Source organism: Erythrolamprus reginae, chromosome 1, assembly GCF_031021105.1.
Source record: "Erythrolamprus reginae isolate rEryReg1 chromosome 1, rEryReg1.hap1, whole genome shotgun sequence".
Lineage (NCBI taxonomy): Eukaryota > Metazoa > Chordata > Lepidosauria > Squamata > Dipsadidae > Erythrolamprus > Erythrolamprus reginae.
Genome location: NC_091950.1, coordinates 86,385,035 through 86,411,479, shown reverse-complemented (window position 1 = coordinate 86,411,479; position 26,445 = coordinate 86,385,035). Strand labels below are relative to the sequence as shown.

At 41.0% G+C, this 26,445-nt stretch overlaps 2 protein-coding genes across 2 annotated transcripts in view; both read left to right on the top strand.

Moving 5' to 3' along the window:
* LOC139170396 (cytosolic phospholipase A2 epsilon-like) overlaps positions 1-7,605 on the top strand; it is a 55,489-nt gene extending 47,884 nt beyond the window's left edge. Inside the window, exons 19-21 of the mRNA XM_070757581.1 lie at positions 2,140-2,306; positions 5,302-5,488; positions 7,391-7,605. Of these exons, the coding sequence (XP_070613682.1) occupies positions 2,140-2,306; positions 5,302-5,488; positions 7,391-7,605 (569 nt within the window). The remainder of the gene's footprint in view (positions 1-2,139; positions 2,307-5,301; positions 5,489-7,390) is intronic.
* A 9,926-nt stretch (positions 7,606-17,531) lies between these two features.
* LOC139170406 (cytosolic phospholipase A2 epsilon-like) overlaps positions 17,532-26,445 on the top strand; it is a 44,580-nt gene continuing 35,666 nt past the window's right edge. The window contains exons 1-3 of the mRNA XM_070757610.1: positions 17,532-17,610; positions 24,459-24,595; positions 25,960-26,088. Coding sequence (XP_070613711.1) covers positions 17,532-17,610; positions 24,459-24,595; positions 25,960-26,088 — 345 coding nt within the window. The remainder of the gene's footprint in view (positions 17,611-24,458; positions 24,596-25,959; positions 26,089-26,445) is intronic.

Here is a 26,445-nt window from a genome sequence, read left to right as displayed (position 1 = left end):
TCTTTTGCTGAAGTTGTATTTTCTGCAGTCAAGTTTTGAGTGATTTACATTGAGTATGAATTTATTGTGTGCTCATGTATTGTTACAGTGGACGCTAAAGTATTCATTGACAGGTAGGACATTGTAGCAGATGATTTTATGAACTATATTTAGATCAGATCAAAGGCGATATAGCTCTAAGCCAGTGTTTCCCAACCTTTTTTGAGCCGCGGCACATTATTCATATTTTCAAAATCCTGGGGAACACTGAAGGGGGGCGGGGCGGGGGGGCGGGCTAAAGAAAAGTTTGGACAAAAAAACCCTCTCTCTTCCTCCCTTTCGCTCTATTTCTCCCTCTTTCTCTCTTTTCCTTCCTTCCCTTCTTTCTCTCTCTCCATCCCTTTCTTTCTTTCTTCCTCTCTTTTTTCTCTCTTTCTCTCTCCCTCCTTCCCTTCCTCTATGTCTTTCTCTCTCCCTTGCTCTCTCTCTCTGTCTCTCTTGCTATCTCTTTCTTGCTTTTCTCTCTCTCTCTTGCTCTCTCTCTCTCTTTCACTGTCTTGCTATATGTCTCTTTCTTTCTCTTTGCCTCTCTTGCTATCTCTCTTTCTTTCTCTCTCTTTCTCTCTCTCTGTCTCTCTTGCTATGTCTCTCTTTCTTTCTCTTTCTCTCTCTCTCTGCCTCTCTTGCTAAGTCTCTCTTTTTCTCTTGCTATGTCTCTCTTTCTTTCTCTCTCTCTCTGCCTCTCTTGCTATGTCTCTCTTTCTCTCTCTCTTTCTCTATCTCTCTTTCTCTTTCTCTGCCTCTCTTTCTTGCTCTGTCTCTCTTTCTCTGCCTCTCTTGCTATGTCTCTCTTTCTTTCTTTCTCTCTCTCTCTCAGCTGACTGCAAGCGGGAGCCCTGACGGCGGCAGCTGGACGTGCTGCTGGACACCGTATATGCCAGGCCCGCAGCGCCAGCAGCACGTCCAACTGCCACCGTCAGGGCTCCCGCTTGCAGTCAGCTGAGAGAGAGAGAGAGAGCTCCCTCTCGCCGCCGACATCTCCCTGCGACTGCCTGCGGCCGCTGCGGCCACCCCCCACCCCCCCGCTCCCATCGCCAGTGCCCTCCCGCCGGGCCACAAAGGACACTTGCCGCAGGTCCAACCGCCACCGTCAGGGCTCCCGCTTGCAGTCAGCTGAGAGAGAGAGAGAGAGCTCCCTCTCGCCGCTGACATCTCCTCGGGACTGCCTGCGGCCGCTGCGGCCACCCCCCCCCGCTCCCAACGCCAGTGCCCTCCCGCGGGGCCACAAAGGACACTTGCCGTGGATGCCAGAGAAGCTCCAGCTGGGCGGGGCGCTGCCGGTACTTCCGTCCTGGGGCTCCCGCTCGCAGCTGTCCCCCGGCTCCTGCTCGATGCCGCGGTTTTCGGCGCTCTCCTGCTGGGCTCCAAAGAAGGAAGGCGGGAAAAAGGCTTTTCCCCGCCTTCCTTCTTTGAAGCCCAGCAGGAGAGCGCCGAAAACCGCGGCATCGAGCAGGAGCCGGGGGACAGCTGCGAGCGGGAGCCCCAGGACGGAAGTACCGGCAGCGCCCCGCCCAGCCGGAGCTTGGCGGCACACCTGGCCATGTCTCGCGGCACACCGGTGTGCCGCGGCACACCGGTTGGGAAACGCTGCTCTAAGCTATCTAAACCCTAAATTTCAAGGTTGGTGGAATAAGGTATTCTGTTGCGAGTAGATGAGTAGAGAACTCTTATTGTGAAATATTGTTCTATTGGCCTCCCATAAATAAGTACATTTTAAAAGCAGTGCTGTTTTTTCTTATACCAACCTATACATACTTCAACTGCCATTTACTGCTATTCAATACTTATTTTACTCAACATTAGTAAAGCTAACATAGAATTTACACACTGCACAATTTATTTTGAATGGCACACTAGAATAATTTCTGGATTTTCTTATAACTAATGATCTGCAATTGTTGAATTTTAAATTTAAATTTTAGAATTAAATAGACAACTTTTGTGGAGAGGAGCATATTCAACATACAGCAAATCATAAGCTATATTTTGGTACACCCGAAAGGATGAGTAAAACTCCTCAAAGAATTTTGAATTTAATGCAATTGAATGCTAGAAAATCACATTATTTCCAGATGTCAAAGCAATGTGTTTCCTTTCTAGCTACTACATTGGATTGTTGTCCCAATCAGCTAACAGAATATGATGATCACCTGGGCCTGGTGGATGCTGGATTTTTCATCAATACAAGTTGCCCACCACTCTTACGGCTAGAGAGGAAAGTGGATGTCATCCTGCATTTGAGCTACAGTGCAGGTTCACAAACATTGGTAATAGGTTTTATTTATTGCTTTCTTGCTTACATCTAATACATATGCTAGAAGTTATACAATGCATTTAATAGATATAACAATTTCAATGGAATTTGCCCACAGATGTTGTTGTTTTTAAATAGTAAAAGAAAAGATTGAGAACATACCTGAACTATGAAATTGTATACTTGTGTGTTCTGAAAATATTATCATAAACCCAATGTGTCTGACTTCCAAAATGAGAGTGTTCTGTCGGGCTCTCTGGTAGAATCCTACCAAAAATTCACAGGTACAAATTTCAGACACACACACGTTTGAAAATTCAAAACAATGTTCTTTATAATGAAAAGTCACTTAAACCAAGCCCTCTTTTGGTATAGCAAAGAGCACTGGTCTCCAAACAAACTGGTAATTTGTACAAGTCCCTTATCAGTCCTGTGATACTTAGCTTGCAGCTGTGAGGCAATTCACAGTCCTTCTTCTTTTACAAAGTGAAACACACTTGGCTCTGGTTTAGTTTCAAAGCGGGGGAAAATCAGCACACAAAAGGTCAAAGTCAGTAAAGCAGTCACGAAACACAATGATCAGATAATCCTCCACAATGGCCAAACCCACAGGCTGCTATTTATAGCAGCCTCACTAATTACCACAGCCCCACCCAACCACATGTGGCCTCATTTTCTTTTATAATAATCTCTCAGTTGTTGTTGTTGCCTATGCATCACTCTCCGCATGCGTGGCTGTATCATTAACTCTTGTTCTGAATCCAAGGAGGAGCTAGATAATTGATCTTCTGAGCTGTCTGCCACACTCTCCTCCTCCCTGTCACTCATGTCTTCTTGGTCAGAGGAGCCTTCATCAGCAGATTCCACCGGGGGCAAAACAGGCCTGCAGCATGTGGATGTCTCCCCCACATCCACAGTCCTTGGGGCAGGAGCTGGGCCAGAGCTAACCACAACAGAGAGTAGGTTTACTGTTTCAAAAATGAAAACAAAAGAGTAAATATTAGCCCTTTCAGTAAGGAGCATCAATAGGGCAGGAGTCGGCAACCTTAAACACTCGAAGAGCCATTTGGATCTGTTTCCCACAGAAAAGAAAACACCGGGAACCACAAAAACCTTTTGACATCTAAGATAATACTGCACATATATTTTACCTTTATGCTATGTATAAAAAAAACTATAGTGTGTTGCATTTATGTAATCAATGAATTGCTTCATAGAAAACAATTTTTTGCATGCAACAAAAACATTTCGAACTCCGGGAAAAAAGATGGGTCGAAAAACTCAATGTGCCAGTGGGTGTCACACGCCATGCCATTTTGAGTGACATGGAGCCACAGCAGATGGACAAAAGAGCCACATGTGGCTCCAGAGCTGTGAGCTGCAGACCCCTGCCCTAGGGGGATAGAAGTGGCCACAGTTAGAATCCTGCTCCTTTTTTACATATATTACACACGAGTCACATATAAACAAGGACAAAGGTGATGAATTGCACAGTTACAGTGTGTGTCATAGTCAGTCACGGCTATCCACCTGAACTTTCCTGCTTTCAGTCACGAGAAAACAATGTCTCTGTCTGATATTAGTTGCTTCTCTCTGCTTCCAATACTATATTATCTATTAATTTATCTCATTTCTCAAATTATACTTCCTCCGGAGGTGAGGGTGGACCCAGCCTGGCAGCCTCTACCAAACCCTGAAGATATTGCTTTGAGAATTAACTTGGGGAATCTCATGATAGCATGGAGCCTGCTAGAAAGTTGCATGACCATTAATGAAATGGACTCTCCGTGAGCTTGCTAGCATTTTGAGCTTGATTTCTGTCTTCTTTATAATTTCAATTAAATGGATTGTTTCGATATTTTTTTAAAAAATCCAAATTTTTTAGTAAATATTTGTTAGTTGGTTGTTTGGTTGGTTTTATTGAATTTATAGGCCGCCCAACTCCTAACGCACTCTGGGCAGCCAGCATGCATAATAAAACCATATACAACAATAAAACCCCATTACAAAAACATTCATCATTTCTTGGCTGTTGCTATAGCTCAAAGACCCCAGGCCTGCCAGCAAAGCCATGATTTTAAGGCCTTCTGGAAGGCCAGGAGGGTGGCCTTTACTAATAAAAAGATAAAAACTTAGAATTACTTAAAGGATACCTTAGAATAACTTTATTGTCACTTTCAATAGTCACTAATCGGCATACATTGAAATGATATTGGCTAGCTCGATGTCATCCATGTTGGAGGCACCTGTGGTGGTTTGAGTGCTTGGCTAGCAAAAAAGGGCTCCTGAGCTCAGTTTTTAGCTGTGATGGCCAGCAGCCTATGTAAATAAACCAAGACAACTAGACACAAGGACAGTTTTTCCCCCAAACGCCATCACTCTACTAAACAAATAATTCCCTCAACACTGTCAAACTTTTTACTAAGTCTGCACTTCTATTTCTACTAGTTTTTTCTCATCATTCCTATCACGCATTTCCTCCCACTTAGGACTGTATGCTTGTTGCTTGTATGCTAAGATTTTTATAAATATTGATTGTTTCTTCATTGCTTATTTGACTCCCTATGACAATCATTAAGTGTTGTACCACATTATTCTTGACAAATCTATATTTTCTTTTATGTACACTGAGTGCATACGCACCAAGACAAATTCCTTGCATGTCCAATCACACTTGGCCAATCAAAAATTCTATTCTATTCTATTCTATTCTAAATCCTAAAATCAGACATTGTTAATTTTTATGATTGTATTGTATTTACTACAACTTTTACTTGCCCTTCAGTTCTAATATTGAGATTATAAGAAGCAAAGATTTCACCATGAGCTTATTTTGTTGAGTAGTCTCACATTTAATTTCTAAATCCTGGATTTGTAAAACCCAAACTTTTATTTTGAACTGATACTATATAAGTGGTGTTTTATTGTAGTGCGTATAATAATATTCACAATTGTTTGCTTTCATTTCTCATAAAATCACTTTTTTTTTCATTTGTATATGAGCATAGCCTCTAGAAGATGCTTGCAAATACTATGCCGAACAAGGGATTCCATTTCCAAATGTTGTCTTAACAGATGAAGACAAGAAGCACTTGAAAGAATGCTACTATTTCAATCAGTCAGAAGGTTCTGGTAGCCCCATCTTGGTTTTCTTTCCATTAGTGAACGATACTTTCCAATATTATAGTGCACCTGGTAAGTTATTGATAGTAATCAGGCAACTGACTATGGTTTATTTGATCATCATCATCAATATTAATTATCTTCCAGATAGTCAGGAAAGAAGCTGAAATTCCTAATCCTGCAAAATTTATTATTGACTAGATATGGGACATTGTGAAGTGAGGGAGAAGGACACATTTTCTGATGCTCTTAGTCTCATATCTTCTCATACACTTTGACTGATATCTACCAATTTATCTCTCTCTTTATCTTTGCGGCACCGAGGTTCTAAGTCTATGGACCAGTCAAACTCAGTAGTCAATGGGCAGTAATACATAGAGAAGTGCATTGTTGAATTTTCTTGCCTGAACTTGAAGCCTTCTCTTCAGCCTCAGGAGAAATCCGAAGAAGCAGAATTCCCCTGAAAATCTGTATGAGGCTGTATGACTGCAGCCTTTATCTGGCAAAAATAAGATTGCACCAATGGGCCCAGGATCAAATGATCTCATTTATATTAAGATAAATTAGAGTTAAAGAAGAAAGTCAGATGCTAATTTTTTTTCATTAAATGTCTTTTTTTCCTGCTGAAATAAGCCAGTAATGAAATAACATTCCATTTTCCTTCCTTCCTTCCTTCCTTCCTTCCTTCCTTCCTTCCTTCCTTCCTTCCTTATTTACTTACTTACTTACTTACTTACTTACTTCATAGAATCATAGAATCATAGAATCATAGAATCATAGGATCATAGGATCATAGAATCATAGAATCATAGAATCATAGAGTTGGAAGGGACCTCCAGGATTCACTAAACCATCCCAGAAAGACAACTGTCCAGTCTCTGTTTGAAGATCTCCAGTGAAGGAGAGCTCACCACCTCCTGTGGCAAACTGTTCCACCGGTTTATTACTCTTACTGTTAGGAAGTTTTTTCTGATATCTAATCTAAATCTACTCCCTTGCAGTTTCATTCCATTGTTTCTAGTCCTTCCATGTGCTAATGAGAACAATGCTGATCCCTCTGTGACAGTCCTTCAGATATTTGTAGACAGCAATCAAGTCTCCTCTCAGTCTTCTCCTTTGCAGACTAACCATCCCTAGATCCTTTAACCATTCCTCACAGGACATGGTTTTCAGACCACTCACCATCCTTCTAACTCTCCTCTGAACTTGCTCTAGTTTATCAATGTCCTTAAAATTGGGGCCCTCTAGAACTGAACACAGTATTCCAAGTGATCCCCTTATATAGAGCGCTGGTGAGATCACATTTGGAATACTGTGTTCAGTTCTGGAGACCTCACCTACAAAAAGATATTGACAAAATGGAACGGGTCCAAAGACGGGCTACAAGAATGGTGGAAGGTCTTAAGCATAAAACGTATCAGGAAAGACTTAATGAAATCAATTTGTATAGTCTGGAGGACAGAAGGAAAAGGGGGGACATGATCAAAACATTTAAATATGTTGAAGGGTTAAGGTTCAGGAGGGAAGTGTTTTTAATAGGAAAGTGAACACAAGAACAAGGGGACAGAATCTGAAGTTAGTGGGGGAAAGATCAAAAGCAACGTGAGAAAATATTATTTCACTGAAAGAGTAGTAGATCCTTGGAACAAACTTCCAGCAGACGTGATTGGTAAATCCACAGTAACTGAATTTAAACATGCCTGGGATAAACATATATCCATTGTAAGATAAAATACAGGAAATAGTATAAGGGCAGACTAGATGGACCATGAGGTCTTTTTCTGCCATCAGTCTTCTATGTTTCTATGTTTCTAAGTGTGGTCGTACCAAAGTACTGTAGAGAGGAATAATTACTTCACGTGAGCGAGATTCTATGCTCACCTTGATACATCCCAGGATTGTGTTTGCCTTTTTTGCAGCTGCTTCACTCTGTTGTTTATTGACCCACTATTTATTTATTATTATTTATTCTAGGTGAGAAGCGCTCCGAAGCAAATATGGATGGTGGCAACATTGATGTTTCTACTTGCAGAACCCCATATTCCACTTACTGCCTGAAATATTCGGATGATAATTTTGACAAGCTTGTGAACCTAAGCGAATACAACATCCTGAATAACCAGCACCTGATTTTTCAAGCTTTGCATGCAGCAATAGAACGGAAAAGGCAGCATTGCTGCAAGAATTAAAGTCCTTTCTGTGTGTCATCATAAATGGGTTGTGGTTGTCTTTTCTCCCCCCCCATCTCAAAATTAATTACTTTCTACATTAGCAAAGCATTATTGTACTTTAAAGACAAACAAATGTGTCATAGAATGTCACAGCATCACCCTAGCCCTGTGGGCATTATAGTCAATGTGTCAGTATTGTAAGCATGCCTCTTTAGATATTCAACTATGATTATGTTCATAAGTGCTAAATGCATTGTAGATTTTGTCTTGACATCTACCCGTCACACCAAATTTTGATATGTTAAGTCTGAAAATATAGACTAATACACTGATTTGCATCCAGAATGACCGGAATGGTTGGTCAGAAGACACTCTGCTGCTCAATGCACATGCAGAATGGGAAATGTTATGAATCTTGTTACAGAGCAATCCCAAGGCTTCCTCTGATTTTTTTTTCCTATTAAAAAGCACAGCTCTTTTTTTTTTTTTTTTAGTAATATGAACACCCTGTAATGAAACTAGATATTTTCAGTTATTGGATAAAGCTTTCAGTCTTTACATGTAAGGGAAAAAAACAATTTAAGGTTAGCAGTGTACTCCAGCATTGAAAATAGAGTTTACCTTGCTTGCAAAACAAAAAATATTAGATTAGATTAGATTATTGTTAGAGTTGGAAGGGACTTTGTAGGTCATCTAGTCCAAGTGCTCAAGTGGGAGTCACTCTGTCGGACAAATGACAGTCCAATCACCCTTATCACCAGTTGCTCCTTGTCTTTCTTGTCTTTCTTGTCTTTCTTTCTTTCTTTCTTTCTTTCTTTCTTTCTTTCTTTCTTTCTTTCTTTCTTTCTTCAATTTCTACACCACCCTTCTCTTGAGGCTCAGGGCAGCTTACCACAAAGGCAATATAAACATGTTAGAAATCTAGGTAAAATTGCAATCTAAAAGTCCCCATAGTTTAAAAAAAAAACCCACATTCATACATCATACATTGTATATTCATTCATTGACCAGGGGAAGAAATTGAAATTTCAGTAGCCTCAAGCCTGCTGGCAAAGGTGGGTCTTTAAAGTTTTACGGAAGGCAGGGAGAGTGGGGGAAGTGCAAATCTCTGGGGGGAGCTTGCTCCATAGGGCTGAGGCCGCCACAGAGAAGGTTCTTCATCTATGCCCCACCAGATAACATTGTCTGGTTGACGGGACCTGGAGAAGGCCAATTCTGTGGGACCTGACCGGCCGCTGAATGTATGAGGCAAAAGACAGTTCCATAAGTAATCTGGTCCAGTGCCATGTAGGGCTTTATACAGAGGTGGGCTACAAACCGGAATGCTAAATTGCGCTCACCGCTACGGCTCAAAAGTTCTTGCAGGGCCAGGGCTATTTTGCTGCTGCACCTGAAGAGGTAGCAAAATTGCGCCTGTGTTTCAGTGAGCTTTTACCTGAGGCTCCGTGTGCGATTTTGTTACCTCCACAGGTGCAGCAGCAAAATCACTCTGGTCCCGCAAGAATTTATGAGCCATGGTGGCGAGTGCAATTTAACGTATCGGCTCGTAGGCCACTGCTGGCTTTATAAGTCATAACAACACTTTGAATTGTACCCAGAGATTAATTGGCAGCAAGTACAGTTTGCAGAGTGCTGTAGAGATATGGGCATGTCTTGGGAGCCGCCCTGAGTCCTTCGGGATTGGGCAGCATAGAAGTCGAATTAAATAAAAGATTGCTCAAGTGGCTGCATTCTGCACTACCTGCAGTCTCCAAAGATTCTTCAGAGGTAGCCCTATGTAAAGATCATTGCAGTAATCAAACCTCAAAGTGATAAAGGCATGAGTGACTGGCACACCGGGCGAACCTGGCAAACATCCTTCTCGACACAGCTGAAAGATGGTGTTCTAAGGTCAGCTGTGGGTCGAGGAGGACTCCCAAATTGTGGAGCTTCTCTTAGGGGATCAAAAGTCCCTCCCCCCCCAGTAATGGATGGACAGATGAAATTGTCCTTGGGAGGCAAAACACACAGCCACTCCATCCTGTCAAGGTTGAGCCTGAGCCTGTTAACACCTATCTAGACAGACTTCCAACTGTTCTCCTTTTATTCTGGTTTGATAAAGGAACCCACATGTACCAAGACTTGGCTTAGCAGCATTTTAAAAGAGAGATATTTGACACTGTCCTTTATTTCCACCATTTTTTTTTAACTTTGGAGAAAAAATTGAGAGTGAAGATGAGTGTAACTATAGCCATAAGGAGAAGTCAGCCAGTTAGTGGTTTGGCACTAAAACAAATATTAAAGGCAGTGATGGGCTACCAAAATTTTTACTACCACAGTGTGGGTGTGGCTTATGCATTTTGTTTCAACTTCTTTTAGTGCAAATTGGTTGCTCTGGGGTGGAGCTCCAAATTTTGCTACCGGAACTGCGTTCCTGACCATTCCTGTAGGACCCCATCAATGATAAAAGGGTAGCTGCTGACCAGATGGTATTTCCCAAGGTTTGCAAATATTTAATCAGGCCTTGCCCCAGAATAAGCAGGCCTATCTATGTATCACTCATGTAGGTGTATATTTGGTTGCTATGAGTTGAAAATGACTTGGTGGTGCTCAACAGGTATTACTACAATTGCAACTGGAATTTCCATTGCTAAGCAAGACAGTTATTTATTGTGCCCAACATTTAAATTACTCAAAGGCATAATAACAGACAACATCCAAAATCATTTAGAAGAAAATAGTAGAATAGAAAGGAAATAAAAGGAAAAGCGGTGGCACAAAAATCAACTTTTGATTGATAAAATAGTTCTGGAGAATTAGAAAAGCTGAAAAACCAATTTGCACACAGTTTGGATTGACTATAAAAAGTGTTTTTTATTCATTTCCACATAGTTGGATCATCAAATGTTTGAAAGCAACTGGTGCTGGTAAAAACATTAGAATGCTTACAGAAAAAATAACGGAAGACTTGAAGAGAACATGATTGGTGGTTGGAAATGATTTACCCTTGTTATTTGTCATTACTATCATTCCATTTTGGTGGTCTTGAAGAAAATAAATCTTGGCTACCAAACAACAAAAATGTTACCAAATATCACATTAGCTTTATATAGATGATCTGAATTTTTATGAAAAATTCAGTAATTGATAAACATAAGAATTTTTAGCACAGATATAAAAGACAAAATTAAATGATGGAAATGCCACCAAAACCATCTATACCTGGGCCATACTGGATAAACAAGAAAGCTAATAACTACTGATCATTATGCATTATATCCCCATAGTAATATTGATACATTAAACTTGGAGGCATAAACTTAATTCAGGTCAAACAAACTGTTAGTAAAAACATTAGAATTCTTACAGAAAAAATAATGGAAAACATGTGGAAGACATGATTGGTGGTTGGAAATGATTACCCTTGTTATTTGTCATTATTATAATTCCATTTTGGTGGTCTTGAAGAAAACAAATCTAGACTATCAAACAACAGACAGTCAAGGAATCAAGTATTGGTGCAATTAAAAAATTGAAACTTACTGTACTTGAAGGAAACAGAACATGAATATTGAAATAATGCAATAAAAATAACAGAATGCTGGCAAGGAAAAGGATGATCAATTTTTTCAAAGGATCAAGGGGAAAGTGGATAAAGATAACATCTGACAATGTCTTATAAATGGAAGTTTAGAAAGAAAAGTTAATGCTTGATTTTTGATGTACAAAAACAAGCTATTTGAAATAATGTGCTCAAGGCTAGAATTGAAAAGTCATTCAACAGTAGATTGTACAAAGAAATAGAAGAAATGCTAGATCATATACTCAGGTTGTGCAAGAAAATTACACAAATTGCTGATAAACAACATAACACTATTGCCAAAATGATTCACTGGAATATCTGTAAAAATTATATATACGAGTAATTATTGGTGAAAATATAGAGTTGAAAAAAATCATTAAAACGAGCAGGTTAAAATATTGTGAAATTTCCAAATATAATATGGTAGCGACTTGGCTCATATCACACCAGATAAAACTGTTTAAAAAGAAGAAATTGTGAATAATTGATGTGTGCAATATCAGGAGGTAGTAGAATAGAAGATGAAGAATTGGAGAAATGGTTCTCCCAGAGGTGGGTTCCTTCCAGTTCAGACCGGGAGGTTCTATGGAACTGATAATAACTTGGTGATCTGGGTTACTGGAATCAGCAGCAACCCAAGCCTGCCACACCCCTGAATCGGTTCTTTTGGTGGTGCCATAGACCCCACCAGCTTGTTTTTTGCTTCTGTGGGCATGCACAGAAGTTGGTTTTTTTTAGCATGGTGCATGCATACACTGCATCAAGGAGCGAATCATCAGTTAGGTAAGCCAGAACACACCCCTTGGTCTTCCTAGTAGTTATTAGCACTCTAGGTGCCATACCAAAATAATAATAATCTTGGACAGCACATAGAAAATCTGTGCATTGACAATAATTTCTCATCAGTCAATTGCAAAAGGTCACATTACTGGGATCTGCACATTTGTTTATTTTATTATTTATTTATTTATTGGACTTGTATGCCTCCCCTCTCCGCGGACTGATACATTATAATATCCTAGTTTCTTGGAAAGAATTCAATGTGTATGAATGTCAAAAGCCAACACTAGTTAAAGAACTGGCAGTTATGATTTCACATTGTTGTGTAAATAATAAGCAGAATCTATTGGGCAGATTTTGGAGAATCAGTTTTTTTAAATTATTATTATTATTATTATTATTATTATTAGTAGTAGTAGTAGTAGTAGTAGTAGACCCCCTGCAATTTGCATTCCAAGCAAATAGATCGACAGATGATGTTGTTAATATGGTTCTGCACTACTTCCTACAACATCTTGAATCTCCAAAGACCTACACTAGGGTCCTCTTTGTAGACTTTAGTTTAGCATTCAACACCATCATACCAGACATTCTTCTAACTAAACTAAATCAGCTAGCGGTACGTGAACACACTTGTAAGTAGATCACAAGCTTCTTAACAGACAGAAAGCAGCAGCTGAAGCTAGGCAAAATCACTTCAGATAACCTGTACAATTAGAACAGAGCCCCCCTCCCCAAGGATGTGTACTCTCACCACTGCTCTTCTCTATATATACCAATGACTACATCTCAAACGACCCATTTGTTAAACTACTGAAGTTTGCAGATGATACAACAGTGATTAGTCTCATTTGAGACAATGCAGAAACCGCATACAGATGGAAGGTTGAACAACTAGCCTTGTGGTACGACTGGAACAATCTGGAACTGAACACACTCAAAACTATAGAAATGATGGTAGACTTTAGGAGAAACCCTCCCATCCTATCACCTCTTACAATACTAGACAACACAGTATCAACAGTAGAGACCTTTGAATTTCTAGGTTGTATCATATCTCAAGACCTAAAATGGTCACTTAACATCAAAAATGTCATCAGAAAAAGCACAACACAGAATGTTCTTTCTGCGCCAACTCAGGAAGCTCAAACTGCCCAAGGAGCTGCTGATACAGTTCAGCAGAGGACTCACTGAATCTGTTATCTAAGTGTCATCTGTAGTTTGGTTCTGCAACCCAACAAGACCAACACAGACTTCAGAGGATAGAAGATCACACTTGGCCAATTAAGAATTCTATTCTATTCTATTCTATTCTATTCTATTCTATTCCATTCCATTCCATTCCATTCCATTGCACTCCACCCCACCCCACCCCATTCCATTCCATCCCATTCTAGTAGTAGTATTTTCAAAATCCAACCCCAATCTACCACTATAGAAAAAGAGACACCCAGCTGGGTAACCATTTTTATCTTTTCAACTAATGTTTTTCAATGAAGAAAAGTAATTTTAGAATCAATATCAATCAGCTTGGGAATGAATGACGTGTTGGTTTGATCATGCTATCAGCAATGGTTTCTTCAAGGGTATGTCATGACTTGGCATTTGCTATAATAGTGATGTAAGGCAGGAATTTTTCTGGGGTGGTTCCAGAAGAGGAGGCGTGTCTCTGAATCACTTTTGAAATAACTATCTACTTACGCTGGTTCAAAAGCTGTACATCTCTGTGAAGATTCACAGTATTGCCCTTACCCGTCCTCAAGAACATTCGACATACAGTTTGGCCAGATCACAACATGGAAGTGTCTAGAGATTTACCTTGTTGGGTAAGCATCATCTTTATTTCTGTTTGTATCTTCATATGTGGAGTAAAAGCAATGGTAGGTGTTGTTTTTATGTTCTATATCAGTGTTTCCCAACCGTGGCAACTTGAAGATATCTGGACTTCAACTCCCAGAATTCCCCAGCCAGCGAATGCTGGCTGGGGAATTCTGGGAGTTGAAGTCCAGATTTCTTCAAGTTGCCAAGGTTGGGAAACACTGTTCTATATAATACTGCCATCAACATATAATATATGTTGATGGCACCTTGAAAGCGTGTGTCTTAGCAATTGAGCTTTCTTCTTGCTCTCCATCTCTTGTGGAAATTATTACAGAATGTGCGAAGGATTCAAAATGGGATTCACCAAATGTGAGCAGAGTAAAGTTATCAAAAGTTATTAGTCAAGAGGGATCACGCCTCTGAATATTAGATTTATTTGTCAATTTATTTATTTAAATATATAGGAACCCAACTCCAGTAGAATATAGTTACTGGGTTCAGAAAAGTACTACATTGAGTTGATTGACCTTAGTAAGCTAAATAATAAATCTGACTATAATGTGTCACTATGGAAAACCAGATGTTGTATTAAGTAGGTCATTGGCGGTATCCCATAAGGCTAGCAGTGGCTTCTCCATGCTGTGCTTATATTCCCACAGTTGATATCCTTGTCGGAATCGACATATTTATATAGTCAGTTTGTAATGATTATGTAATGAGCCCTGCTGGCACACTGGTTAGAATGCTAGTAGTCTAACTATGCCCACATGACAGGAGTTTGATCCTGAGGGGCTCAAGGTTGACTCAGCCTTCCATTTGTCTGAAGTTGGAAAAATGAGGACCCAGATTGTTGGGGGCAAAATACTGACTCTGTAAAGTGCTTAGAAAGTGCTGTAAAGCACTGAAGACGTGTATATAAATTTAAGTGCTATTGCACTTAGAACGCAAGACTACCTTGTAACCAGGGGTGGGCTACTGCCCGGGGGGGGGGGGAGGCAGTGGGGTAGCAAAAATGGAGCTCCATCCCAGAGCACCCAATTTACACTGAAAGATGTTTAAAGAAAATGCAGAGTGTCCTGCATAAGTCACACCCACAGTGTGGTAGTAAAAACTTTGGTAGCCCTTCACTGCTTGTAACCTAGGAAGAGCCACAATTTGGATCTTTGTCTCCTAGCTGAAACATTTGTTAAGGTTGTGCAAACTGATCAAAGGATCAAGAGCTGCTATGGTTACTTCAGGTTTATTTTCTGATCAGGTAAGCAAGTAGGATGCTTGGCTGCATAGCTAGAGGTATAACAAGCAGGAAGAGGGAGATTATGATCCCGCTATATAGAATGCTGGTGAGACCACATTTGGAATACTGTGTTCAGTTCTGGAGACCTCACCTACAAAAAGATATTGACAAAATTGAACGGGTCCAAAGATGGGCTACAAGAATGGTGGAAGGTCTTAAGCATAAAACGTATCAGGAAAGACTTAATGAGCTCAATCTGTATAGTCTGGAGGACAGAAGGAAAAGGGGGGACATGATCAAAACATTTAAATATATTAAAGGGTTAAATAAGGTTCAGGAGGGAAGTGTTTTTAATAGGAAAGTGAGCACAAGAACAAGGGGACACAATCTGAAGTTAGTTGGGGAAAGATCAAAAGCAACATGAGAAAATATTATTTTACTGAAAGAGTAGTAGATCCTTGGAACAAACTTCCAGCAGACGTGGTAGATAAATCCACAGTAACTGAATTTAAACATGCCTGGGATAAACATATATCCATCCTAAGATAAAATACAGAAAATAGTATAAGGGCAGACTAGATGGACCATGAGGTCTTTTTCTGCCGTCAGACTTCTATGTTTCTATGTTTCTAGGTATAGCTGTGTTATAGTAGTATTTTAGGTGAAAGCATTTTCTGTCGGTACAGACATGTCTGCAAGATTAGAAAAGATTACAAAAAGCTTTGCTGTCCCTTTAAGAGCCAAGGCTACCAGAGTGCTTCAAGTAATAGTTTGGAAAGTACCTTTGCTTGCTTCACAAAGCACCTTAGGGATTTGTTTGTGTAACCTCCGTGGGAATTAATGTATTGATTTTGATCGGTTCTCCAGAATGTTATTGTCACCATGGTATTCAGCAATGATAGTTCTGGTTTTATTAAACAAGCAGTCTGTAGATACAAAAATTATCTGCATCGCATCAACAGCAACTAAGAAAATTTAGAAATATTTATTATTTATTCAGACATTGTCAGGCTCAGCGGCATTTCTTTCGGGAACAGAGCAGCCTTGAACTCAAGCAATCCATGCCAGCCTCAGCCTCCGCAGGTTGGATTATAGGCTCACGCTACCAAGCCCAGCCACAAGACAGTTTATTTCACAAGACAGTTTATTTCATTTAAACCCTTTGTAAATATGCACAGCTTGTGCAAATGATGTATTATTTAAATGTGATCATGTTCTCCTCTGTGCTCTGTAAAGGGCTAGATTCTAATTGTGTAGAATGTTGCATAGGGAATGTTGTTATTTCATTAACTAATGCAAAGAGTGGATATGTGCACATCACACATCACTTTGATGTGTTTTGCAACAAATTAGAATAAATGAATGGCAATTACCCAAAAGTTGTGTATGTTGACAATGAGAAAAATTATCCTAATGATCAGAATTGTAGCAGATGCGGAATAATCATCTGGACACCAGAACTGGGTATTATGGGTCACTTTCTTAATGTTTATTATAGACCTGCAGAGGTAAACCAAATGGGGCAGAATTCCTTGTCCATAACATTATTGGGCAACTATGGGTGAAGCTCCTTGCTGAGCAAGGGGAGGTCTCCTTTGGCCTTTCCTTGCTTTCCCCCATGCCCCATGGCATGTGGAAGGCTCACCCCCAGTTCCTCACCTGAAGTCCTGCCACAGGTGAGCCCCAAGGGCACCCCCCCTCCATCACTCAAACCCATCACCTTCCTACAACAGGGGCAACGAGAAGGGGAAAAGAGGGATGGGCGGTGTGCCAGCCCCTCTTATATGGGGCTCACTGCCCCACCCACTGGCATCAACTGCCCATGCTCAGTACATCCGGCATCTTGGGTGATCTCGCATATTCACGTGAGATCTCCCATCCCCGCCTGTGATGATGGCCGTGTTCATCCAGCCCCGACGCAATGCCAACCAGCCGTTACTCAGCCGGCCTTTCAGTTGTTAACAGGAAGAATAAGAGTTTTTTCCACTAAAAATACTTTAGCAGATAGCAATAATACTTAGACATATAATGTGCTTTACAGCCCTCACTAAGCGGTTCACAGAGTCAGCATGCTGCCTCCACCAATTTGGGTCCTCATTTTACCGACCTCGGAAGGATGGAAGGCTGTGTCAGCCTAGAACACAGTAGGCAAAGTTGGCTCTTCTATGACATGTGGACTTCAACTCCCAGCATTCCTGAGCTAGCATGATTGGCTCAGGAATTCTGGGAGTTGAAGTCCACAAGTCATAGAAGAGTCAATTTTGCCTACCCCTGACCTAGAGGATTCATCAGGGATTCAAGTAGATATTCTTGCAATGGAAGATAAGACCAAATGATTATCAGATGCTTACAAACTAATTAGTATCTCCTCTTAATATTATGGCTTAGCCCTTTTAATATCTGCTAGGAGAAATATTCAAGTTTAATTTGAGTGTTTGAGATCCACTATATGACATTTTTTCTGCTTAGTACTTGTCTCTTACAACCGTTCTAACTTCTAACCTGCAATTCACACCTTAACGTTATTTTCAATACATTATTATTATTATGCAGGGAGAGGTAGCACCTTGTTGTTTCCTTACCATAAGAGTGATCAAAGCAAGGAATCTCCGGAAAGCAGATATGCGTGAGTACCCTTTGTATATTTTCCCCCACTTCAGAATAGTACTAAACTGGCATTGGGACTATTTTTCTTAAGGAGATTCATTAAGAATTATTCTTCACCATTTCCTAACTTAAACGAAGAAAACTAAGGTATTGGAGCTTAGTCACTGAATATATTGAATTCTGAATTAATAATAATAATAATAATAATAATAATAATAATAATAATAATAATAATAATAATATTAAATAATATTAAAAGCAAGCAAAACTACTGTGGGACTTCCGACTGACCGGATTCTGAAGCATAACACACCAGACATTGTGATCGTGGAGAAAAAGAAAGCATGGATCATTGACATCGCAATCCCAGGAGACAGCAGAATTGAGGAGAAGCAGCTAGAGAAATTAGTGAAATACAAAGATCTTAAAAATCGAGCTGCAACGACTCTGGCATAAGCCAGTGAAAGTGGTCCCAGTGGTACTTGGCACGCTGGGCGCAGTACCAAAGGATCTCAGTGGACATTTGAAAACCATCGGAATTGACAAAATCTCCATCTGTCAATTGCAAAAGGCCACTTTACTGGGATCGGCAAACATAATTCGCCGCTACATCATGCAGTCCTAGGTGCTTGGGAAGCGCCCGACTGGTGATGAAATACGAAATCCAGCATAGTGATCTCGTTTGCTGTGTTGTACTGACATAATAATAATAATAATAATAATAATAATAATAATAATAATAATAATAATAATAATAATTTATTAGATTTGCACGCCGCCCCTCTCCGAAGACTTGGGGCAGCTCACAACAATAATAATAACAATGTTACAATGAAACAAATCTAATATTAAAAAACATCTAAAACCCCCATCATTTAAAAACCATGCAACACATGCATACCAGACATAAAATATAAAAAGCCTGGGGAGGTATCTGTTGGAATTCTCCAACACTGGAAGTTTTAAAGAAGAGATTGGACAACCATTTGACTGAAATGGTATAGGGCAGTGATGGTGAACCTTTTTTGGTTTATGTGCCAAAAATATGTGTTGGTTATGACCTATAAAGCCCTACATGGCATCGGACCAGGATATCTTCAGGACCACCTTCTGCCGCACGAATTCCAGCGACTGATTAGGTCCCACAGAGTTGGCCTTCTTTGGATCCCGTCGACTAAACAATGTCATCTGGCGGGACCCAGGGGAAGAGCCTTCTCTGTGGTGGCCCCGGCCCTCTGGAATCAACTCCCCTCGGAGATTAGGACTGCCCCCACCCTCCTTGCCTTTCACAAGCTCCTGAAAACTCACCTATGATGCCAGGCTTGGGGAAACTGATATACCCCTTAGCTACTATGGTTTTATGTATGGTTTGTTAGGGTTGTGTGATTATTTTTATACTAAGGGTTTTTAAATTGTTTTTTAAACATTGGATTTGTGTTCTGCTGGCCCCCGGCACGAGCCCCCAATTAATTGCAAAGGTAGACAAAGCAGAACCCTTAGCTGTTTCATTTTACGTTTGGTTTCATTGGATGGTATGACTGTTTTATAATGGGTTTTTATAATTGTTTTTAATATTAGATTTGTCCTTTGTATTTGTTGTGAGCCACTCGGAGTCTTTGGAAACGGGTGGCATACAAGTCTAATAAATTATTATTAATTATTATTATTATTAGGACAGGGAACTGAAGGCACGCTGGTGCACTTATGCACGCCGGAGTGCACTTATGCATTCTGGTATTCTGTTTTGTTCTGTTCTTCCTGCAGGACAAGTTCTTAAGATCCTTGCATTTTAAAAATACTGATTATATGGAGGAGAGTTGAGGCCAGAAGGCATGTATCTCTGACTCTTTCATTTTTCTCGTTATAGACTTTTGCCCTGCAAGGAGTGGCATTCTAACTTACAATTTAAAACAAACATAGAACCTGCAGCCTGCAGTTGTTGTTGAAGTACAACCTTCAGTAATTGCAGCTAACAAGATCAATTGTTAATAAAGGAGAATATTTGTAGCTTACGGTTGAAATGAGGGGTCCTTGGTTCTTTCTTGCAGTTTGCTTGTTTTCTTCCAGATATTTCATTACCCAGACTAGATAACATCATCAGTGCTAGTAAGAGATGGAATTTGCTCTCAATTAATAGATACGTAGACATAAACAACAGCTACATACTGTGCAAAAGAGACAAGCCGATGCAGAAATTAGTGAGGAAGCAGCATTGGGGGGGGGGGGGGGTTGCATACCATATTTTAAAAAGTGACCTATTGTAAAGCAATCTGATTGTATTAGTATTTCTTTGTATTGTGTATAGAGAGAAAAAAATAAAAAAATCTTTAAAAAAAAAGAAATTAGTGATACAGAATAGAATAGAATAGAATAGAATTTTATTGGCCAAGTGTGATTGGACACTCAAGGAATTTGTCTTGGTGCATATGCTCTCAGCGTACATAAAAGAAAAAGATACATTTGTCAAGAATCATGTGGTACAACACTTAATGATTGTCATAGGGGTCAAATAAGCAATGAAGAAACAATCAATATTAATAAAAATCTTAGGATACAAGCAACAAGTTACAGTCATACAGTCCTAAGTGGGAGGAAAAGGATGATAGGAATGATGAGAAAAACTATTAGAAATAGAAGTGCAGATTTAGTAAAAAGTCTGACAGTGTTGAGGGAATTATTTGTTTAGTATAGTGATGGCGTTCGGAAAAAAACTGTTCTTGTGTCTTGTTGTCTTGGTGTACAGTGCTCTGTAGCGACGTTTTGAGGGTAGGAGTTGAAACAGTTTGTGTCCAGAATGCGAGGGGTCAGTAAATATATTTCCCCGCCCTCTTTTTTGACTCATGCAGTATACAGGTCCTGAATGGAAGGCAGGTTGGCAGCGATTGTTTTTTCTGCAGATATCTATCTATCTATCTATCTATCTATCTATCTATCTATCTATCTATCTATCTATCTATCTATCTATCTATCTATCTATTAGATTTGCATGCCGCCCCTCTCCATAGACTCCGTAGATAGATAGGTAGATAGTCAAGCCAAAAAAGGAAGCAAAACAATTAAAACACCTACCAACCAGCAATCAACACCCAGATGAGTATAGATTAACATCAGACCAGAGGTCGGTTTAAGCAGGTTCTGACCAGTTCTGGAGAACGGGTAGCGGAAATTTTGACTAGTTCAGAGAACCACTAAATCCCACCTCTGACTGCCCCCCCCCCCCCATCTATTCTCTGCCTCCTGAGTCCCGGCTGATCAGGAGGATATGGGGATTTTGCAGTAATCTTCCCCTGGAATAAGGAGGAAAAAGTAGATTTTGCAGTAACCTTCCCCTGCCAAGCCCACCAAGCCACCCCACACCCACCAAGCCATGCCCACAGAACTGGTAGTAAATTTTTTTGAATCCTACCCTTGCATCAGACCAAGAATCAAGAAGTAAACAATACACCAATCAAGGAACTCCCAAACAAGCCAACAATATACAGCCCAGCCAAAGAACCTCCAAGACCACTCCCACAAACACTGACGGGGAAGCTGTCATTGTCATTGTCAGCCCTTCAGTCATGTCCAATCCTCGCCTACTTTATGGATCAGCACTCTCCATGCCATTCTGTCCCACACCACCATGGTCATCCCAGCATCATCCTTTACAATGTCCAACCAGCAAGTACTGGGGAGGCCACTCCTCCTTTCCCCACTCATCACTCCCAGCATAATTGACTTTTCAAGAAAATCAGCTCTCCTGACACATCCGTTGTTTGACAGCTCCTGTTTGGTAGCCTTGGCTTTAAGTGATATTTTGGGTGAGGTTTGGTCTAGGACTACTTTGTTATTTTTTGCAGTCTCTGGGATGTGTAATAGTCACCTCCAGCATTTCAGTTAAAACATGTCCACCCTTCTGCTATCTGCCTTTTGCAGTCATAAGTAGCAATTGGAACAATTATTGTATTAGGGCAGAATCCCGCCCGGCCGCTCTGTTTAGGGTGACCCGCTCCCTTCTTAACCAGGGGGGAGTTGGGGAGCCCTTGCAGAGTAGTGCCGAGGATTTTAACACGTTTTTCGCTGATAAAGTCGCTCGGATCCGGGCCGACCTCGACTCCAATTGTAAAACAGAGTCGACTGACAACGAGTCAGTCGAGGTGACTGGGGCACGTACTTGTCCACCTGTCTGGGAAGAGTTTGATCTGGTGACACCTGATGAAGTGGACAAGGCCATTGGAGCTGTGAGTTCCGCCACCTGCTTACTGGATCCGTGTCCCTCCTGGTTGGTTTCGGCCAGCAGGGAGGTGACGCGGAGCTGGGCCCAGGAGATTACCAACGCTTCCTTGGGGAGGGGAGTTTTTCCATCACTCTATAAAGAAGCGCTTGTGCGCCCCCTCCTCAAGAAGCCCTCCCTGGACCCAGCTGTGCTCAACAACTACCGTCCAGTCTCCAACCTTCCCTTTATGGGGAAGGTTGTCGAGAAGGTGGTGGCGCTCCAGCTCCAGCGGTCCTTGGAAGAAGCCGATTATCTAGGTCCCCGGCAGTTGGGTTTCAGGCCCGGTTACAGCATGGAAACCGCTTTGGTCGCGTTGATGGATGATCTCTGGCGGGCCCGGGACAGGGGTTTATCCTCTGTCCTGGTGCTCCTTGACCTCTCAGCGGCTTTCGATACCATCGACCATGGTATCCTTCTGCGCCGGCTGGAGGGGTTGGGGGTGGGAGGCACTGTTCTTCAGTGGTTCTCCTCCTACCTCTCTGGCCGGTCGCAGTCGGTGTTAGTGGGGGGTCAGAGGTCGACTCCTAGGTTTCTCCCTTGTGGGGTGCCTCAGGGGTCGGTCCTCTCCCCCCTGCTATTTAACATCTACATGAAACCGCTGGGCGAGATCATCCAAGGACATGGGGTGAGGTATCATCAATATGCGGATGATACCCAGCTTTACATCTCCACCCCATGCCCAGTCAACGAAGCGGCGGAAGTGATGTGCCGGTGCCTGGAGGCTGTTGGGGCCTGGATGGGTGTCAACAGACTCAAGCTCAACCCGGATAAGACGGAGTGGCTGTGGGTTTTGCCTCCCAAGGACAATCCCATCTGTCCGTCCATCACCCTGGGGGGGGGGAATTATTGACCCCCCTCAGAGAGGGTCCGCAACTTGGGCGTCCTCCTCGATCCACAGCTCACATTAGAAAAACATCTCTCAGCTGTGGCGAGGGGGGCGTTTGCCCAGGTTCGCCTGGTGCACCAGTTGCGGCCCTATCTGGACCGGGACTCATTGCTCACAGTCACTCATGCCCTCATCACCTCGAGGTTCGACTACTGTAATGCTCTCTACATGGGGCTACCTTTGAAAAGTGTTCGGAAACTTCAGATCGTGCAGAATGCAGCTGCGAGAGCAGTCATGGGCTTACCTAGGTATGCCCATGTTTCACCATCACTCCGCAGTCTGCATTGGCTGCCGATCAGTTTCCGGTCACAATTCAAAGTGTTGGTTATGACCTTTAAAGCCCTTCATGGCACTGGACCAGAATATCTCCGAGACCGCCTGCTGCCGCACGAATCCCAGCGACCGATTAGGTCCCACAGAGTGGGCCTTCTCCGGGTCCCGTCAACTAAACAATGTCGGTTGGCGGGCCCCAGGGGAAGAGCCTTCTCTGTGGCGGCACTGGCCCTCTGGAACCAACTCCCCCCGGAGATTAGGACTGCCCCTACTCTTCATGCCTTCCGAAAACTCCTTAAAACCCACCTTTGCCGTCAGGCATGGGGGAACTGAAACATCTTCCCCTGGGCATGTTTAATTTATATATGGTATGCCTGAGTGTATGTCTGTTAGTATATGGGGTCTTTTTTAAATCGTTAAATATTTTAAATCTGTTTAGATTATTTATGATTTGCTAATAATGTACAAAATTAACAGAAAATTTTATACGTGTTGTGTTGTTATTGCTGTGAGCCGCCCCGAGTCTGCGGAGAGGGGCGGCATACAAATCTGATTAAACTTAAACTTAAACTTAAACATAAGATCCTCCATTGAGCGAGTAATGAGAAAAGAAAAGTTTGTATATGATTGATTTAAAGCATTGTTGTTGTATTTATAACTGTATATTGTTTTATTTCATGGTGGAGAAAAATAAAAAATCTTATACCGAAAAAAAAACCTTTGCGAGTTAGACATTTGCAAAATGTTATCGTATGATTCCAGGACACTACAATAGTCATAAATATTAGTCCGATCTAAGCATCTTAGTTTTGGTCACATGACTGTCAGGATAAGGGGCGGATTCCCATTCCTCCCACTACTGATGCGCTGCTTGTGTAGTTTCACTTCTCCTGTGTGCACACGCATGTGTCCCAGAATGTTTTTGCACAAGCAGGAAGCAAAATCTCATGAGAAGACACACGCACAAGAGAAATTTTGGCAATTTTTTTTTGCTTCTGCGCATGCACATAATCAATAACACACTGGAACGTGCGCACGTAGAAGAAGCAAAGCTCAATGTTTGCTAGCGGTGTAGCATCCTTTACCATTCCAGTAGGAACCCACTACTGGTGGGGATGCTGCAATGGTTGTGAGTGTGAAAAATGGTCACATCACTTTTATTCAGTGCCATTGTAACTTTGAATGGGGTCTCATTGAATTGTTGTATGTCAAAGTCAGCCTGCACATCATTCTTCTATGCCCTCTAACATTAGATTGCAAATATAGGCCAGATGAATAGAAGGAGGATTATGAAATATTATGTATACGGAAAAGTGTTCCTGCTATGCCTCTTCAGGTAGTCCAATGTTTATTTATTTATTTTATTTCTATTTATCGTATTTTATTTTATTGGTCTTTCTGCTCAGGGTATCATCCGTCACATAATAATTTATACTTTGATCTTTTCCAATAGTAAGCCATCCTGACTGCTACTCCAAGTTGCAACTGCCAACTGCTTCTCCTGCACAGTTCCAAACAAAGACCATTCACAACAGCAAAGACCCCGTCTGGAATGAAACCTTTAATTTCATGGTGCAGTCCAAAGTAAAGGTAAGCAACTCATTGTTAATTTTAGTTTCAGTGGCTGTTTGTTCAGGGCAGGAGAGGTGAACGATTAGGAAAGCTACGGCCAGTCAAAAGTTAGTATACACCAAGACTCATGGGCCAAGCCCATTCCTTTCCTTCGTAGACTTGAAGGCAATATTCATTTATATTTCAAATGCTGTGTCTTAAGTTTGTGAATTCTATGTAGTTGGTACATTGGATCCAAGCACTGACAGAGTGGAAGCTCGACGGGGATGCCAATGGAAGTTATAATAGGGCAATACAAGTCTCGTTCCTTTTCAATGTTCAGCACAAAAACTCACCTGTGACCAAAAGGGGCAAAACTTGCAGCCTAAAGCCAAATGCAGTCTTAATGTCTATGATTAAAAATATCAACCTTCTGGTGTTTTTATCAGAGAACTCCAAGAAATCCATCACTTCTCATCCAAGAAGCTACTTTGGTTGTGAATGGATATTAGGGAACGGAAAGATTTATATTCCTATGACCAGCTATCTGAAAGGAATATAAACCCTTCCATTCCCCACCATCCATTGCACACCAGAACTAGAAAAAATGATAGTTTCGCCCCCGCCCCCCATGCCATCACTCTGCTAAACAACTAATTCTCACAATACTGTCAAACTATTTAGTAAGTCTGTACTACTATTATTCTTTTCATATGTCCTATTATCTATCTCCTTTTCTACGACTGTTGCTTGTATCTTTACAATTTATATTGTTCTATTTACTTTCCTAGTATGATTTATGTTGATGGCTTATTTAATATCATATGACTATCACTAAATTTTGTGTTGAATGTATTTTTATGATTACTATGATCACGAGTTATAACTTATAGCTTTTATGTACACTGATAGCTTGTGCACCGAAGACAATTCCTTCTGCGTCCAATCACACTTGGTTAATATTCTATTCTATTCTATTCTATTCCATTACATTCCATTACATTACATCATCAGAGCTGAAGAAGCTGCGTGGATGAGAAGCAAAACATATTCAAAGAAAAACAAGAGAGTCCAGTTGCCACCTTTGGTACTTCTGTAGATGTATTCGTAGCCTTCATTTCCAAAATGTGACATTTTGAGCAGTGTTAGACTTACCATGCAAAGAGTATTTATTTCCACTATCCTACAGAATTGCTTTCTTATCAGTTCAACCAGATTCCTATTTTTTTAATAACAGCGAAGAATAAAATGCACAGCACATCTCACCATGCACTTCCTTTTACCTAAATTAAAGAACCTTCAATCTTTCAACCTCTCCTTGCCTAATACTATCCCCATCTGAATATATATTCTACTTGTTATTACATATCTACCTTTTAACAACGTTTTATTTCTTTTACCAGAATGTGTTGGAGCTGAGTGTTCACGATGATGACGTCTGTCAAGATGACCATCTTTTCACTATACGCTTTGATATAGCACAACTCCCATTGAATGAAAAAGTGGTCAAGCATTTTACCTGCAATCAAAAGGTCTGTGTAACCTTAATTCACATTTTAACAGAGCAATTTTGTGGGCTTACTCAAGAGTAATCAATTATGCAACTATGTTTGTTTGTTTGTTTGTTTGTTTGTTTGTTTATTTATTTATTTATTCATTCATTCATTCATTCATTCATTCATCTATCTATCTATCTATCTATCTATCTATCTATCTATCTATCTATCTATCTATCTATTTATTTATTTATTTATTGTTAGAGTTGAAAGGGACCATGCAGGTCATCAAGTCCAACCCCCTGCCTGAGCAGCAATCCTAAAGCACCCCAGCCAAATGGCAGTCCAATCTCCTCTTGAAAGTGTCCAGCAGGCAGGTTGTTCCACTGGTTG